The following is a 17,670-nucleotide window of genomic DNA, read 5'->3' as shown; positions in this document are numbered from 1 at the left end:
ACTGCACAAACACAGTATTGTTGAGCAGCAATATGCCTCAGCAGCTAAGACAACAGATGTAATTTTATATTTTGAGATCTACGGATGAAGGGCAGTATACAAATTTACTGATGATTATGATAACCCAACATTAAACATTTGCATCAGTGTATCTGTCGGTAACAACAGATCAATATTGCTAAAATGATCCTACTTCATGATTTGTAAATGTATTGGTTAAACTGGGCCAATCTGGTTTGTTGGCAGTGAGAACACAATCTCATGCATGCCTATGCAGAAGAAATCCCCACTGAGTTCAATCTGGCTTGCTCCTAAGTCAGTTTGCACAGGGCTGTGACCTGAGTCTTAGCATCCAGCTTATTTTGAGTTACCACAGTGAAGTGTACAATGCCATGTGTACCCTCACTTGGAAGCAAGCCCCACTGAAATCAAGGGAGCTGACTTGCCATCCATAGGAGTATACTGTAAAAACTTGAGTCACAAATTATTTCTGGTGTAGCAGAATCCCATTGCCATCAAGTGGAACTTACATCCAGGGAAATGTGCCCTAGGACCTTAGTGTAAGTTTTTGGCAGCTGGACTCAATCCCAACTTGTTTCCATTTACTGTGCAATTTTAAAAAAATGATTCTAACAGGCAACTAAACCTAGAGCAACATGTTGATCTATTCATGTGTGCAGAGTAAAAAGAAACAAAAAAATCATGAAAACATTTGGCTCACTTGCTTTTATTTATTCCATAAATATAAAGTTGCAGAATAAACTCAATTTATTGCTAATAAATTATTAGAACACCCCACCACCACCATTTCTTCTAATATGAAAACATGCAATCAGCCAATTTAGCTTCACTGTTGTCCTGTCACAACGCAAACAACTTTAGAATCTTCCATGCAGCCATTCAGACAACATGAAAATATTAGGTACAACTCTGGACTGAATATATGTATATATGTAAATATACCATAGGCAAAGCATCATTAACATCCTGACATACAGACATGAATGTGCAATTGCACACACACACACACACACACACACACACTTGTCCTATGAACTCATGTCTTTACTAGTAAAGGTAAATTGGAAAAACATCCCTGGTGACATTGCTATGTTAGCATTGCCTCACCTTTTCCCCTGATACGTGGCTGTGTGTTTCATGGAGTGGGAAAATGCTGATATGACTGTCACGTCACACTTTACCCCCAATAATTAGCGACCACGAAGATGTGGGGCAGTAGCACCCACACTTCTCCTTGTAGTATCTAATTAGGCCTCAGCTCCACATTTCGGCCACCAGAAGCTTCTGCTCCTTAAAGGTGCTTTCCTCAAAAAACCTCAATTCCTTTTTTAAGGCTTAAGGCATTGAAGCAAATGATGCAAGGCTATAAGAATTCTAAGGAATTGGCAGTTTCTGAGGTAAGTGATGATTCCTAAGTCACTATCTAAGCCACAGCTAAGTCACACTTATTCTCTAGATATGGCCTCTGGCAAGGAAGTTAGGAAATAACGTGGCCCATTTTTTTTCCCTTCCAGTTTGTAGGGGGCAGGAAAAGGGGGCCTGTGGAGAATGTTTGGAGGGATGGCAGGAATCTCAGGTTCTCTATGATCAGATCCCACCACATCTATACTATGTATTTGAGTGAGTTTGAACCTCTGTGGTTTAACCACTAAGGTATCTGCTAAAGGACACCCAGAGTTTTCATGTGGGAATGCTAGTGGTAAACGCAGGGCAAGTTGAAACGGATCCAAATGGATCATCTGGTCTAACCCTCTGCCTTAGATAGGCCACCCCACAACCAACATTCCCAACAGATATCTGCCCAACCTAGATAAGAGAGCATCACCATACCTAGCAAAACACAAGACTGGCTCAACTGCTACAGCTCTGAAAAACTCTTATTTTGCTATAACTAACTGTATCTTAACCAACCACAATACCCAATCTTATTTACTACAACATAAATCCTATTCTTTTTATTGAGTCGCGAGTGCCTGCCTATCATAGTTATATAGCAACAAAACAGTATCTATCAATTATAATACCTTAGCATATTTATGGATTGCATGCTAAAAATTAGGGGAACAATCCAGGAAATCTGAAGCATTTTAAGGTCTGCCTATTTCACTTGAGAAACGTAAGCATGGGCTTATACCTCTCCCTCAAAATACCTAGGACTTAAAAATGCTTTCTATTTACTGAAATCGGGACCTAATTAGAAGGTATCCTTAAAAAAAAATATAATTAAAACTTAACATAACCTATTAAAATGGGTTCCGCTTGCTAAATAGTATCAGCCATTGCTATGAATTATCCTTGCTTTTTCTCCCCTTCAGTTTCTTCTCACTTCCCGGCCCCTTAAAGGCTGTGGCGGTCTGAAGTTTCTCAGCATGCAGAAGGCAGCTTCTCCCTCACCAGTGCAGAGGAGGTTGCGGAATTTGGCTAGCTGTGGACGAAAATGGCACAAGATTCAGCAGGGAAGTGATTCAGATGCCCAAACTCACCCCAAAGTTCAATTACATGCATCATTTAGGTTCCCCCAATCCAAAGCACTGTCCCAATCCAAAACCTTCTGCGTGAGTCAATGATTGGGAGATTACAGAGCCCCTTTGCACTTCGTGTTGTTTATTACCTTCAGTAGGAAAATAGCTTTGTGTGCCCTCCAGCTGTTTTGGGACTACAACTCCCATCATCCCTAGCTAACAGGACCAGTGGTCAGGGATGATGGGAACTGTAGTCCCAACATAGCTGGAGGGTCAAGTTTGGCCATCACTGCCTTAAATGAACTGAATAGAGAACCTACTGTAGGTGTGGCAATTCTGCCAAGAAGTTCAGACCTCATTACAGCAAGGGGACTCAAGTCGCTACATTAGTCAAGAAACAGCGTTTTGAATGTGTTATAAACATGCACCACCAGATGGCGTGTGTGAGAGAGAAAATTCTAAGCAATTTTCATAGCCTTTTATTTCTTTTGCTATAACAATTTAATTTCTGACTTATTTATAGCTTTTTTCCCCTGTGTGCAGATCCACCCAGGAAGGCTCCACACACATCCTCCTACTGCAACACTGTATAAATGTTGAAAAGGTATATGCTGCCTAAATCCATTCACAGACACAAACTTGCGGACTTCCCACAGACATCTGGTTGGCCACTGTGGGAACAGAATTCTGAGCTAAATGGGCCTTTGGCTTGATCCAGTAGGACTCTCTGTTCTGGGCACATTATGCTGCCTTGGATCCTCTGAAGAAAAGTGGGTTATAAGAAATAATAAATTCATTAAATCACTCTGAACTTGTACAAATCTCGTATACATTTTAACTAATCCTCAAAATTTCTGCCAGCCATGTGGAAAATATGAGTTGGGGTGGGATTTATTTCTAATAACTATGCTTAGGCCTGCAGACTTGAAGTTTCTGGACTTTTAAAGCTGGTGGCAGGTATATTCACCTAAGATCAAGATACAGTCGTACCTTGGAAGTCGAACAGAATCCGTTCCGGAAGTCCGTTCCAAAACCAAAGTGTGGCTTCTGATTGGCTGCAGGAAGCTCCCGCAGCCAATCTGAAGCCCCGTAGGATGTTCAGCTTCCAAAAATAGTTCGCAAACAGGAACAGTCATTTCTGGGTTTGAGGTGTGCGGGAGCCAAAACGTTCAAGAACTAAGCCATTCAAAAATCAAGGTAAACCTGTATAGCTGATTGTAAATATTCTTGTGGGTGCCATAGGCCTGGTTTTAAACTTGGAAGATGTTATTCTACAAGGCAGAGGTATTAAACTGCACCTGCTCTGAGCAAACGCTTATAGGCTCCCTGAGAATGATCCAGATGACACTTTCAAGAAGAGGAGGAGAAGTGAGGGAGCCAAGGTAAGTCCAGTAGTCCAGTGAATGGGGCAGCAGGCAGGAAGGATCAAAGTTGGTGAATCTGTGCTGTTTACCCTGAGGAGAGAAAGAAATGAGCAGAAACCGTCATGCGCCATTTCCTATCTTGCTTATTGCTTTTTGAAGACGGAGCTGCACTAGTCTGCTGCAGCACAAATAACTTGGTGTCTTGCGGCACCGTAAAGAAGAACAATTTCTGGGGAAAGGGAGGGGAAAAACCTTTAGGCAATGCTTTCTAAAGGGAAGAACTATTTGTCAGCAGAACAGACTGCCTTGGGAGGTGATGGGCTCACTTTTGCTGGAGGCATTTGCAGAGAAGCTGGAGGGCCACCTGTCAGGCATTGAGCAGAGGGTTCAACTATGGACTCATTTAGTAAAAGGTAAAGGTAAAGGGACCCCTGACCATTAGGTCCAGTCATGACTGACTCTGGGGTTGCGGCGCTCATCTCGCTTTATTGGCCAATGGAGCCAGCGTACAGCTTCTGGGTCATGTGGCCAGCATGACTACACCACTTCTGGCGAACCAGAGCAGCACACGGAAACGCCGTTTACCTTCCCACCGGAGCAGTACCTAGTTATCTACTTGCACTTTGACGTGCTTTCAAACTGCTAGGTTGGCAGGACCTGGGACCGAGCAACAGGAGCTCACCCCGTTGCAGGGATTCGAACTGCCGACCTTCTGATCAGCAAGTCCTAGGCTCTGTGGTTTAACCCACAGCGCCACCTGCGTCCCATGGACTCATCTACACAGCTGCAAATAAAACGTTTTAAGTGTGTTTTAAGTTAAATATACAATGTGATACTAGATGGCAATGGTGAGCCTTATGGAAAATTCAATGTCTTTTTAAAAACGCTTTAAGAAAAAGCATTTTCAGAATGTTTTTTAAATGTGTGTAGATTCCACCTTAAGCGAGAGTTCCTTTCAACTTTAAAGTTCTATAATTCTATGAGATGAGTCAAGAGATTCAAGTTAAGCGTTCGTAATAACGTAACATGCAGAATATGCTTGAATAGCTAAACATGGCAGGTATTCTGCATGTGTGTCCTGTTCATTCAGCAGGGGAAGCAGCGTGGGTCTGCCTCTGGTTTCAAAGAACAAGGAATTGGATATAGCCAGCAGAGGCTCCGTGAACACCAGAGTGTTCCTATAGCTATGTTGAATGTTGACATGTTTTAATCTGATGGTTGGCTTCATTTTATTATTTTATGTTTCAAATAGCTGTTTTTAACTGGTAATTTTATTGTCGTCGTTGATGTCCCCCCCCCCCAAAAAAAAACCTTCTTTGAGGTTTTATTACAATCAAGCAGTACATAAATATTGTGAAATAAATAAAGAAATACATTGAATAATGTTGTGGGCTGTGGAAAACACCAAGAGCAGTATTCAGCTGTCTTGCTCCATCAACATAAGGACTTCCTGTTGTGCAATGGGACTTCCCCCTTCTCCCCACTCTGTGCATGCCCTGCAACTCTCCTCTAGGGGGCTCAGGGAACCCCCCAAAAACAGTTTTAGGGGGTCATGCAGGGGAAGGAGAAGTGGGGTTTGGAAGTCCAGTCGCATAAGTGGAAATCCTTCTGCCTTCAGGGATAGTTCCTTAGTGCTGCATTGGATATAAACCCAAATTTAGAATTAACTTACCTTAATTTTGATGGCGTCCAAATGGTCTGTGATTTTCTTCAGCTGCGAATTGCATTCACCCACCTGTAAATACAAAGATCAACTTATTTGCCTTTCTTAGGGAAGCTGACAGATTTGTAATTTTTCATTTTGTTGATTCTTTTAAATTTATTAACTGCTTTCTCATCAAAATGCTCAGTGTAGAAGGTTTAAAAACTATATTAAAAAACGCCTTTTTAAAAAAGTCCAGAAACACGAACAATTAAAAATGGAAATATTTCCAAAATATTAGTTAGTCCTTCTTGGAACATGTGTCAGGTTTGTTTTTTTAATCATTGAATCATACTAAAAGTTGAAGTTCTGTGAAAAAAACAACTTTAAATAGCAGTTGCTGGTGGGTCAGGGTCAGGACTGCAGGGAGAAGCATTAATTCTTTCTTCCTGTGCCACACACGTAACACGCCCCCTCCCCCAACCAATGATGCTGTTAGTTGTGAGAAGCAAACTTCTATTGATGCAAAAAGGAACTTCACTCCATGCCAAACATCAGCTTCAAGGGAGGGGATTATTTGTTGGGGCTGAGCTGCAAGAAGAGTTATCCCTCTACTCTACAATTCCAATCCTGGTGTCGTCGTTCCCCAATTATGTTTATTTCTGTATTTTTGAAACAAGTGGTGCATTTGGCACTGCATGTAGTCTGGCTCATAGCTCCCCTTTACATTTAACTTTAATGTTTCCGAGCACAATTCAAAGTGTTTTGTTTTTTTTTAATAAAATATTTATTAAAGTTTCAGAAAAAGGAATTACATAAAAACAAGAAATACAAAAGTAAAAGACAAAAATAAAAATACAAGAAAAATACAGAATAAGTACACTTACAGAAAAAAGAGGGGAGAAAAATAAAAAATCAACCTTTCCATATCTTACATTTATATCCTTGTTTCCCTGACCTCCTCATACCTCCCTTTTTTGTATTCCAATTTAATTAATTAATTCAGCAATTTCTTTCCCTCCTTATTATCCTAATCTTTGATCTTAATATATTATAACATTAAATTTTTACCTATTTAGAAATCCAATTTTCCATATTCTTTTATATCATTACAGCTAGAAACCGCTTAACTTCAATCAAACAATTCAATTCAAAGTGTTGATGCTGACCTTTAAAGTAAGGTTACCAGATTTTTTTCAGTGAATACGGGGACACTTTTCAACTTCAGTCGGAATGGATGGATTTTGTCAGGGGGCTGATTTGTAAATCCAGGGACTGTCCCCAGGAAATGGGGACGTCTGGTAACCTTACTTTAAAGCCCTAAACAGCCTCAGTCTAGTATACCTGAAGTAGCATCTCCACACCCATCATTCTACCCAAACACTGAGGTCCAGCACCGAGGGCCTTCTGGCGGTTCCCTCACTGTGAGAAGCAAAGCTACAGGGAACCAGGCAGAGGGCCTTCTCGGTAGTGGTGCCCGCCCTGTGGAACGCCCTCCCATTAGATGTCAAAAAATTAAACAACTATCTGACTTTTAGAAGACATCTGAAGGCAGCCCTGTTTAGGGAAGTTTTTATATTGTTTTTTAAAATGATATTTATTGAAATTTTACAGACAATAAAGAGTTACAAAATTAAAAATAAGAAATAGAAAATAGTAACAATAATAAAAGAAAAAAAATATACAAAAATACAAAGACAAAATACATAAAAAGTAAATAAAGCTTTTAATGTCTGATGTTTTATCGTGTTTTTAATATTCTGTTGGGAGCCGCCCAGAGTGGCTGGGGAAACCCAGTCAGATGGGCGGGGCATAAATAAATTATTATAAATTATTATTATTATTATTATCATTATTATTATTATTATTATTATTATTTACATTTATTATTATTTATTATTATATACATTTATTATTATTATTATATACATTTAATCCCCCTGCTCAAAACCTCTCACCTGTAAGAAAACAGCCATGACTGCTAATCCATCTGCCTGGCCAGCAGCCTCCACAAAACTGGCATATTTGTCTGCGTTCCAATGGACCACGTGGAGCTAGAAAGCAAGACATGTACTACCATCAATCATCACTTTACTGAAGCCTGACAACTTTCCATAATATCTCATGAGGAGTATTTGGGACTAGTTTAAAACTTTTTTGTTTTTACAAGCCATCTTGAGGTATGAAGTCCTTTGGAAGCTCCATGCTTCTTGGTCCAAAGCTCTGAAGATCCGTTTTAGCCAGTCCTAGTCTTGGCCATTTAAAAAAAGGAATGAAACAGTCTCTGGCCTGTTCACATGCCAGCCCTGCCCACTAGGCCATGTTCCCCACCCTCATTTTCCCCTCGACAGGTATCCTCAGATATACACGCTGGATTCGAGGGTTTACACAAGGTCCTTGGCTGCTACGGAAGTGCAAATGAGTAAAATATATGAATTCTGATTGCTCGATTCATTAAATCATTCCGTATTCTGGAACGTAAAGGTGTCTCAAAACACTCACACTTTTAGGTTCACTTTTAAAAAGCTGGACGGCACAACTTTTTTAAAAAAAATTATGCATGTTACAAAGAGGAAACAAATGCTTTCGGTCGGAATGGCTTTTATTGTAATGGAAAACAACAAACGAGAAAGGACACAAGTAAAATCTGAAACACTGTGGGGGAGGCCCATTCCCAATGGCTTGTGACTTCTCTTTTAAAGGATGTATGTATCTTGTCTTACCACCGCTTCTGCACCACAGCTTGTTGGAGAAATCTTTTAAGGCCTGTTTCTTGTGTGAATCACCACCATCATCAACATCATTGGCACTCCTGGACGGCAGCCCGCTGGAGAAAACTGGATCCAGTGGACAGGCCATCCCAGCTAAGTGGGACCTTGAATCCATTATCCTGTTGAGTTCATCTGCCAAGGGAAGTTGTGTCGTCTTCTTTGACTGAAGAGCAGCTCTTTCTTCTTGCATGTGCCAGTTAGGCAGAGGTGCATTCTTGCATTAAAGAGCCTTTTTCCTCTTCTTCGTGGAACTAAGCACTGCAAACTGCCACCTAGCCACTGATCCTTCGGAAGACTCTCCACCTGTATAGTTCTGCCTGGTTCTGTCTCAATTCTAGGGTCCTTTCTCCAAAACCAGAAGGGTTTCTCTATTGGTTCTTGAAGATGTTTATAACCAGCAGTGGGAAACCTTTTTAGACTGACTAAAGATTCCTAGATATTGCCTCTTTCCATTTGGTTTCTCAGATGGAACTTATTTATTTGTTTTCCAGCTATATGTTTGTTTTGGAACATATTGTTTTCTAAGCACCTCTTATTAATTCTTTATATTCCAAATCACCTGGTTCCTGTGGAAAACATAAGTCTTTAAACACTGCAAATGTCATTTCCCACCCCCCCAAATTTATTTCCCCCACTGATTTTAGCCACTCAACATATTTCCCCACTTTTCTCTATTTCACTAAGGACATTGCTTCTCTCTGTCTTCAGCACTTGAATTATAGTACATCCATTTCAGGTTACCATTCCATTAAAAATAAATAACTGGACTCTTAAAAGTTCGCATCTTAATGTTAGTTAAACAGAAGCCCATTTACACTTTTTAAAGGTGGGGGAATCAATATTCCAAAGTGTTAAGTTACGAATAGTGGCTTTTGCATGACAAGTTCCATTTCAAACACTGAAACAACTAAATGCCAGAGGAAGCAAAAATATTGAACACCCTGGTGCAGGGAAACCTTGATGTATCAAAAGTTTCAATGTGCACCTGAAGCTCCTTCACTTGGAAGTAATTCCTTGTTTATTTCAATGAAGGCAGCAGATACAAGTGTATATTCTTTTGAATAGAGTGGCCAACGCATCTAAATTACAGTGCGTGCATCAGAGTACATGAAACCTTGATACTTAAGTGTTTTCTGCACATAAGTGCTATCACCACAATGGATTCAGTCATGCCCATGTTGCTTTAGGGCATTTCCTGTTTATTGGAATGCTACTATTTCCTCAGCTTGTTTACGAGAATCCAACTAATGTTTTAGAACAAAATGAACTCCCACAGAAGCAATGGCAAAATGTAAACATTTGTGCTTTTCTGTTCTGTGGCCTTCAGCAATAAACATACAAGACAGCCAACTCTCTGAGGACTGCCACACTTTATACAGTGGGTACGTCCTCCTTGTTTAGCACATGTATATGCAATGGATACTGCAACACTTGAAAGGGAAATGAGCATCCAGGCATACTGCAGACATGTGCTAGGAAGCCAAAGCATAGTGCAGCTCCTCCATGGGGGTCCATGTGTGCTTAGTGAGATGTGTCTTCCTTCAAATATTGGTGTCCACCAATATGTGGCAAACAGTGAAATTATATATGCTGTGTAACGAGTAAATCAGCCCCCATTAGTCAGCATAATTTATAGAAACTTTTCTGTGCAGTATACAAATGAAAGGCAGATTGGTAATACAGCTGGATGCCTTTTCCAGAAATGATAAGAGGCATATTCTAGGGGAGTTGGGGGGGGGGGGAGAGAGAGCAGTCCTGGTGAAGCATAATGAGATTTACAACTGTAAACGAATGGTCTTTCCATTGCAGAAATCACTTTGACATGTTAAAAACAGGCCTGCTTATCAAAGAACGGCTGTAAAGATGCGGTCATTAAATCACAACTATTCATATAGTTCAGTGGAGTCCTTTACCTCTGCTGCAAATTTTGTCCCATCCACTGCATGCTCAGAGCCAATGTCATCACTGGGCCCCCAATGGAAGTGAACTTGCCGCAGCCTATAGTTTCCAATGAGTGGACCCCCACTCAGCACTATAAATATAAAAATGAAGGGTAGCATTGTTAGAATACTGGGAACCCAAGAGAAACGTGACATTTCCTTGTCACTGCCAAAGGGGCCAAAACAGGCAGGATGTGAAAGAAGTGCGACTGGATATCCCAATTTTAAAGTACCGGTAGTTGCAGGGAAACTCTGATTTTGACCAGAGTCACAGCACTGGAGAAGGGCTTTAACCCCCACCCCACCCCAATTCTCTGGATCTAAATCTCCATCTCCACAATAGAAAATGCAGGCAACATACAAAAGTTGGGAGCAATTTAGATCTGAAACATGTTGCTGGGAGAACTGGTTAGCTTGCCCTCTTCCAGCACTACTACTCCTACCAAAACTGGGGACATAGCACAAGGCTACAGTTTCCCTGTAAATTCCCTGTTTCTCCTGGAAATTGCTGGACTACATGGATCTTTGGGTTGAATTCAGTAAGGCAGTTCTTAGAATTTCTGCACAGGTGTGTGTACATATTTTCTCCTCTAATACTAGCAGCAGAACTGTCTGTATAAATAAGTTTGCCCATCTGCTATGAAAATGTTTTTTTAATACTAAGATCTTCCACATCTGAACATAATAACATCTGAAATTAGCAGGTAATCACTTGACTTGCTGTTTCAATCCCCCTGCCCCTTAATCTTCAGATTTTGCGGGAATGAGCTTAGGGCCGGGACATAACTTGCTCGCTGACTACAGGCAAAAGTAGAAACGAGAAATCTGAACTGCTCACATGAAATCAGACCTACGATCAGAAACAAAGGCTCCAACTATGCTGCAGACTAAATGAAAGCTGTGTTTGGAAGAGGAATATTGCCAATTTAAACAGGGTTCGTGCGGGGGGGGGGGGACGACTGTTCAGCTCACTTGCTGTGTATAAGACTGAAATATCTTCAGACAGGATGAGGCTAGGGCGTTTGAACTCTGGTAAGTTCAGATAGATGCAATTGTGTATGTTATGAGAATCCTAAAATAATCTTAAACGATAGGCCTAGCTTGCAAGTCACTTTAAACCATAGTTAAAATAAACTATGGTTTCAGGTGAAATGAGCAGTGTGCTGGTACATGAGGCTCGCATCACTAGTGTTTTGCTCCTCCTAAAGTCCTGTCCTTGATAAGCTGAAACAAATCAGTTATGTGTTATGAGATGTTGGTTTACCTCTGGTGGTTTACCAGACTTGCAAACCAGGCCTATCAATTGCAACATTTCCTCAAACAAACAATGAGTGCTTGTTTTATGTCATGCCAAGCCAGTCTCCGGTTAGTTTCATCCCCAGAGCACAGAAGGCAGGAGCGAAATGTGGCCTTTTGCCCATTCACAGCAAATCATAGTTTAAAGTGCCATGCAAACCAGGCCACGTCATGTTATTTCACCTCAGGAAATACTGAGAAACCGCCCTAAAACGAAAGCAGAATGAAATCTACCACAAAAACAAACCTGATTTATTTTCAGTGTCATCGAATTCCACACTGGTTGAGTGTCCATTGTTGAGTATAACTTTAGCGGAGGAAGGGTCATAGTTAGGGTAGAGAGGACGCAGAGTGGGGTCATATTTGGTCGTCTCAGTTTGGATATCAATGGGAGATTGACGGTCTCCAGTCGCGAGAGGGAAAAGTTCCTTCCAGCGAGAAGGCCCTAGAATGTATTGCAGTAGAAAAAGGTGTTCGTTAAAATGCATTCCAGGCAGCCAGAGAAACAAAGGAATTGTCGTGAGAAAGTAATCACAAGAACCTACCTGGATTTTCTTATTTTTTTTCTTAAAAAATATTATTCAGATAATTAAAAAATGGATGGGTCTAAAGGGATGGAAAGTACACCACCCAGTTGTCTTTGGTGAGCTATAAGGCAGCTCTCTCTACATAAATAGGTCTTAAGTCTAATATGAATTAAATACCCAAGGATGCGGGTTAGAACCCTCGGGTGGGTCATTTTCTGCCTACTTCCAGGCATTCTGGTCATTAGGAATGTAGCAGGCACCTGAAATTGACACACATGCAATAGATTCAGAGAACATTTCCCCACGAGCTGATTAATGTGCAATTGACACATCTAAAATGCTTCATTCTGGTTCCATTCCTATATGGGACAGCTGCATATTCCTCCATCACAGGGGGATTGAACTAGATTGTCCTCACGGTCCCTTCCAACTCTACAATTCTGTGGTACCTTCTGAAGTGGTACAATCAATTCAGCTACTATCTCAGATCTCTGCCATTGTTACATAGCCACAGTGGACCAGGCCCCCAGCCGTTTGGTGGCGTTAACTCACATAATACATGCATATTTTAAATGACAGGGCTGAAAACCAATTTCCTAGGCTAGAGTTCAGTTTATTAGGAGGTGCCATCCTTTGAAAAACAGTTCAGTTTATTAGAAGGTGCCAGCCTTTGAAAGAAAAAAGAAAAACAAGTTCTTAGAATATTTACACTTAAATTAATTTTATGCCATTTAATCTGTCACAGCTATCTTCCAAAACTCTTGGAAACTGGTGAAGGGGTTAGACCACTCTGTATTAAACAACCCTCCCCAGTTCATAAAATTGCAGTTCTCCCAATTCCTTGGGAGAAGGGAAATAACGGTTAAACCACAGGTACTAGTACATTTTTAGATGCTTTGGTGACCAGCCCTGGAGATTTGTCCAATTTTGCATGTTAATGCATAATGTAACATTCTAAAGAACAACAACAAAGAAATGCTAGCAGGATGGTAGGAGAATCAATTCTAGTTATCAACTTCCTTTTATTCAAGAATTCTTCACAAGGGGGGAATAACTCCAGTGTAGCCTCATATCCTTAATACTGTCAGGAATGCTTTTGGTGAAACTTAGGGTATACACCTCCTCTGCTATCCTACCGGTGGCTTCCAGCTCCTTAGAATGTTTGTGAAGATTGTAAGCAGCCTTCTGGAGATCTGCCAGTCAGTTTCCAAGTGTGCAAATAAAAACGCCAATATTGATTCATCACAGATTTCCAGGGATCTTTGCTTTAATCCTAGCTGTAGGTCTCTAGCACCAAAGCGTTCCTCCCCTCCCAATACTGTTGGGGGGAGCACAAAAGTTAAGAAAAAAATTGTTTTCACTTCATTTTAGCAGTATGAATTATAGTACTGAGTATTTGCATAGCACATTTCAGTCGTCCAGTGTCATTTATCTTACATTAGCTCAGAAATCCTTACAACAGCTCTGTAAGGTAGGCAAGTATTTTTAGCCCAAGATTGCAGGCAGAGGGTTGAGGCTGGCTTACTTACTGAAGGCAACCTACTGAGTCTGGCAAGATAACATCTTGACCCACTCTGGGCCTCTAATTCTTGGAAAACATCATCACACCTAATGTTATCTGGGATGCACAGTTTGTTCGACGTCAGACATGTTTCTGTCTCACCAAGATTATCTGTCCCACAGGCTTTCAAACTGTGTTTCTTACCATATGTGGTATGTCAAATTATAGCCTCAAAATGGGTTGGCTACACAATTACTTGAAAGATTTTTCAGCTTATAGAATTACTTTAGCATACAGCCCCAAAAGCACCATTTGCAAAGTAACGTTTCCTACCACTGTAAATTTTCAACTGTGCAACTTGTAAGTTAATTAAGCCTGCACAAGGACTTGTAATTTGGCTTTTGTTCACGGCAAAGAAGGAAGTATTAATTTCATGCCATCTGATTTAGAGTTCAATCCTGTGCATGCTTTGTTTAGAAGTTGAGTCCTACTGTGTGCATGTAGCAGGAGTTCTTAAGCAGTGTGTGGATTACACTACCCAGGTCATTTGGTGACGCTGTGGTCTAAACCACTGAGCCTCTTGGGCTTGCCAAATCCCCGTGACGGGGTGGGCTCCCATTGCTCTGTCCCAGCTCCTGCCAACCTAGCAGTTTGAAAGCACACCAGTGCAAGTAGATAAATAAGTACTGCTGCGGCAGGAAAGTAAACAGCGTTTCCATGCGCTCTGCTTTCTATTGAAAACTATTCTAGTTGTAAAGAAATGATCTGGTATTTCCAGTTCAGAACTCTTCTGTGTTTTCAACACACAGCACAGCTTGTAATAGTACCACATCAGCCAAGGTTCCCCAGATCTCCAGTGCGCTCACACAGATTCTTGAAACCGGGGGTTCCAATGTGCAACTAGAACATTCCACACATTTTGTATGCAAAGCCCCCAATGAAAGAGAAAACACATGGGGCATCCATTCAACATTTTGTATTTACACTAAAGCCCTGCATGTCACTAACACTGCTCATGATGTTTGCCAGCCTTCTATTTAGTTTGCAAAGGAGGTACCTTGCTAAAGTATCATATATTATTAAGAAGACATATAATAAATCATTTGGTGCGCCACCATATGCAGCAGAACACAAAGCTGTGCCGTTGTATCTTCAATATGTGTCTTGCTAAACAGACCTCATCCATCCTTCTGTTGCATCAAGATTAGGCAACTGCAACCCAATACAGCATAGAGAGCTTTTAACAGTACAATCCTATACATCCAGTACAATCAGAAGCGAATCCCATTGAGTTCAATGGGATTTACTACCAAATAGGTGAGTACAGGATTGCAGAAGGTAATGCTGAACCATTCCATTTACTAAGTTGCCTTGCCAGGTACATATGGACTAAGAAGTGCTGGTTTTAAAGTGGCATTATTAGTTAGATTATGTTTATTCTGTAAGGTAGAACAAGTATCAAAAGTCAGAGATGTCCCCCAGCTCATTAACTGAGCCTCCAGAAATTTAGGGAATGCAAAGATGTATTCAGCTTGGAGGGATTAAGGGATACATCACAAAACAAGGTTGTTTTGGTGAAGAAGGAAATATGTAAGCTGCACCCTAATTGTAAAGGTTGATTATTGGCTCACACCTTTCTCTAGCACGAGATGCTGTATTTTATACTGTATTTTATGTGCTATATTTTATACATGATCCCTGATCCCAAAGAACCATGAGTTCAGTAGAATTCTCCAACTCCTGCTGTTCTACACTTTCCCCTCTCTAAATCCAGAGATTCCCTATAATATACTTTGAAAATCTGAATAGAGAGCTGCATTGACTGCATAGGGAACCTCTGGATTTAAGATTCTGGGAGAAGAAAGTGTGGGACATCAGTAGCTGGAGGGGAAAGCCATATGAAAGAGGGAGAATTAAAGGAGGCATGAGGGATATAGAAAAGCCCATAGACTGTATTTGCAAGCAGAAATGGGGAATGCACGCAGAGACACCATGAAATTGAAAAGAGCTGAGTTCTGCAACTATTCTGTTTTATTTTTCATTGTTGCTTTAATCCTTGTTCCCCATTCCTCACTTTGATCTTTAGCGATTTAATATATATTTTTAAGTGTGCAGTATTAATTAAGGTAAAATTTAAGTTTAGAACTCCTTCACACTAAGGCATCACAGCAAATCACTTTGGTGGTTCAACACCTCCAAATGCTTCATACAGGTTTGTGTTTAAGTTCAGTCCTACTGAATTCAACAGGGCTTATGCCCAAGTAATGGGGTTAGGACTGCTGCCTAAATTGCTCTAAAACATGAAGGTAAAATTCATACTGGCTAGAATGCATGTTTGGTTTCCCCCCCTGCTTTCTGACATGAACAACATTCACACATAACACAAAGAATCGAGTTGAAATACATGTGCTTTTGAGTGCCACAGAGAAAAGGTCTCATGTGTAGACTGCCCTAGCACATATTTCAGACGTTTTACAGAGTTATAGTCCTTTATAGAAGCGGAATAAATGGAAAGTAATGTTAGTTCAGAAAATATTATTAATGCAATACCACAAAAAGGGAAAAAAGAAACCAATTCATGTTAAACCACCACTGTCTTGCATCTGATTTAGCAATATATATATATATATCGGGAAGACACCCGAAGACACCAAAACCTGCATATATATATATATATATATATATATATATGCCTTCCTTGCCCCCCCAAAAAAACTACAAATCAGCTGCTGTTTTAAGTTTTGCAAGCCTTGTTATCAATTAAGAAGTTCCCCGTAATCTCCCAGAAGCAGCAATGCTTAAAAAATCCCTACTTTAAACCCCATTTCAAAGCGTTAATTTGTTTGGCAAATTGTGATTAACAGCACCTACTAGAGATCCATCCCTCTCCCACCTCCACTTGCCTACAACCGCCTAACTTGCAAACAAATCCCACTACTAAAGCAACACGCCCCGGATCTAGATGCGCGTGCGGTGGAACTGGCCGCACCGCACTTAAAAAGTTGCCCATGCCTTCTAACTCACTTATTGCACGGACTTTGCATGTCGCCAAGGCCCGAATTAAAAACAAACATCTGCCAGTGTTCCTCAACCTGTGGGTCCCCAGATGTTGTTGGACTACAACTCCCATCATTCCTAGCCAGCATGACCAGTGGTCAGGGATGATGGGAGTTGTAGTCCAACAACATCTGGGGACCCAGAGGTTGAGAACCCCCCCTCACCTCAGCCCTCCCCCCCCCGGTCCCTACAGCCGCCTCCCGTCCTGCCCCAGAGAGCCAGCAGCAGCAGCTCTCCCCCCTCACCGTTGTGCTCATCGTATCCCCAGTGCATCATGGCTAGTCCCCTAACGGGATGCTCTGGCTGGTGCCGCGGCAGCAGGGGCAAAGAGAGGCGGACGCTCCGCGAGGCAGGGACCAAGCGCGCCCAGGGCGGCCCCGCGGCGCCTTCTTATGCTCCGCGCGCCCTGCAGCGCCGCGCTTGGCCGCCAGGGGACCCAAGCGAGGGCGTCGCGGCGCCACCCGCGGGAGCCCTGTCACTTGAGAAGGCGCGCAAGGCGCAAGTTCTGTCGCCTTGCCTGGCCCTCTCTGCTTTCATAGAGATGTATTAGGAAGCATTTCGAGGCCGATCCTCGGCAGCTTTACTCCGAGGTTAGCCCCACACAATCCTGTCCAGCATCCTGTTCTTACGGTGACCGACTAGACGCGTGTAGGGACTAGGAAGCCTGCAAACTGGACGTGTGCATGGCAGCAGTCGGCCCACCTGCGATTCCCAGGAACTGCTGCAGTGGCAGTAGAACCTAGCTAGCCGTGCTAGCTAGTAGCCCAACGAGTTACTTCCCTGTAAGATGCGCAATGGATTAGGAACGTCGGGAAGGATTCCTGCAGGTTCAGCTCCCAAATACATCTAGGCCAGCTTTGGCCCCCGCCCGCCCCCCGCTCCCGGCGGGGTAGCCCTGCAGTGCGATCTGCTGGGAAGTAAGCCCCACTGAGTTCTATAGGACTTGCTTCTGTGTAGGCACTGCAATCCTCCTAAACAGGAATATTATGAGTAAGAAGGGACTAGAGAGGGTGCTGTTAGTAAAACATCAGATCAGTCCAAGCCACAGCTAACTCATTAGTTGCACGATTGAGATGTATACAAGCCACA

The 17,670-nt window shown here is 41.8% G+C and overlaps 1 protein-coding gene across 1 annotated transcript; it reads right to left on the bottom strand.

The window, feature by feature from the left end:
• Nucleotides 1-707: 707 nt before the first annotated feature.
• LOC309538436 (carbonic anhydrase 13-like) lies at nt 708-16,980 on the bottom strand. Its single transcript, XM_082234024.1, has 7 exons — nt 16,827-16,980; nt 11,744-11,941; nt 10,174-10,292; nt 7,448-7,543; nt 5,520-5,582; nt 3,782-3,937; nt 708-2,446 (listed from the first exon to the last, which is right to left on the bottom strand). The coding sequence occupies exons 1-7, from the start codon at nt 16,855-16,857 to the stop codon at nt 2,333-2,335; spliced, it is 777 nt and encodes a 258-aa protein (XP_082090150.1). The 5' UTR covers nt 16,858-16,980; the 3' UTR covers nt 708-2,332.
• Between the last annotated feature and the right edge of the window lie 690 nt (nt 16,981-17,670).

Source organism: Podarcis vaucheri, assembly GCF_965113315.1.
Source record: "Podarcis vaucheri genome assembly, chromosome: 8".
Taxonomy (NCBI): Eukaryota; Metazoa; Chordata; class Lepidosauria; order Squamata; family Lacertidae; genus Podarcis; species Podarcis vaucheri.
Note: the sequence above shows the minus strand (reverse complement) of the source record. Positions and strands in the feature narration are given on the sequence as shown.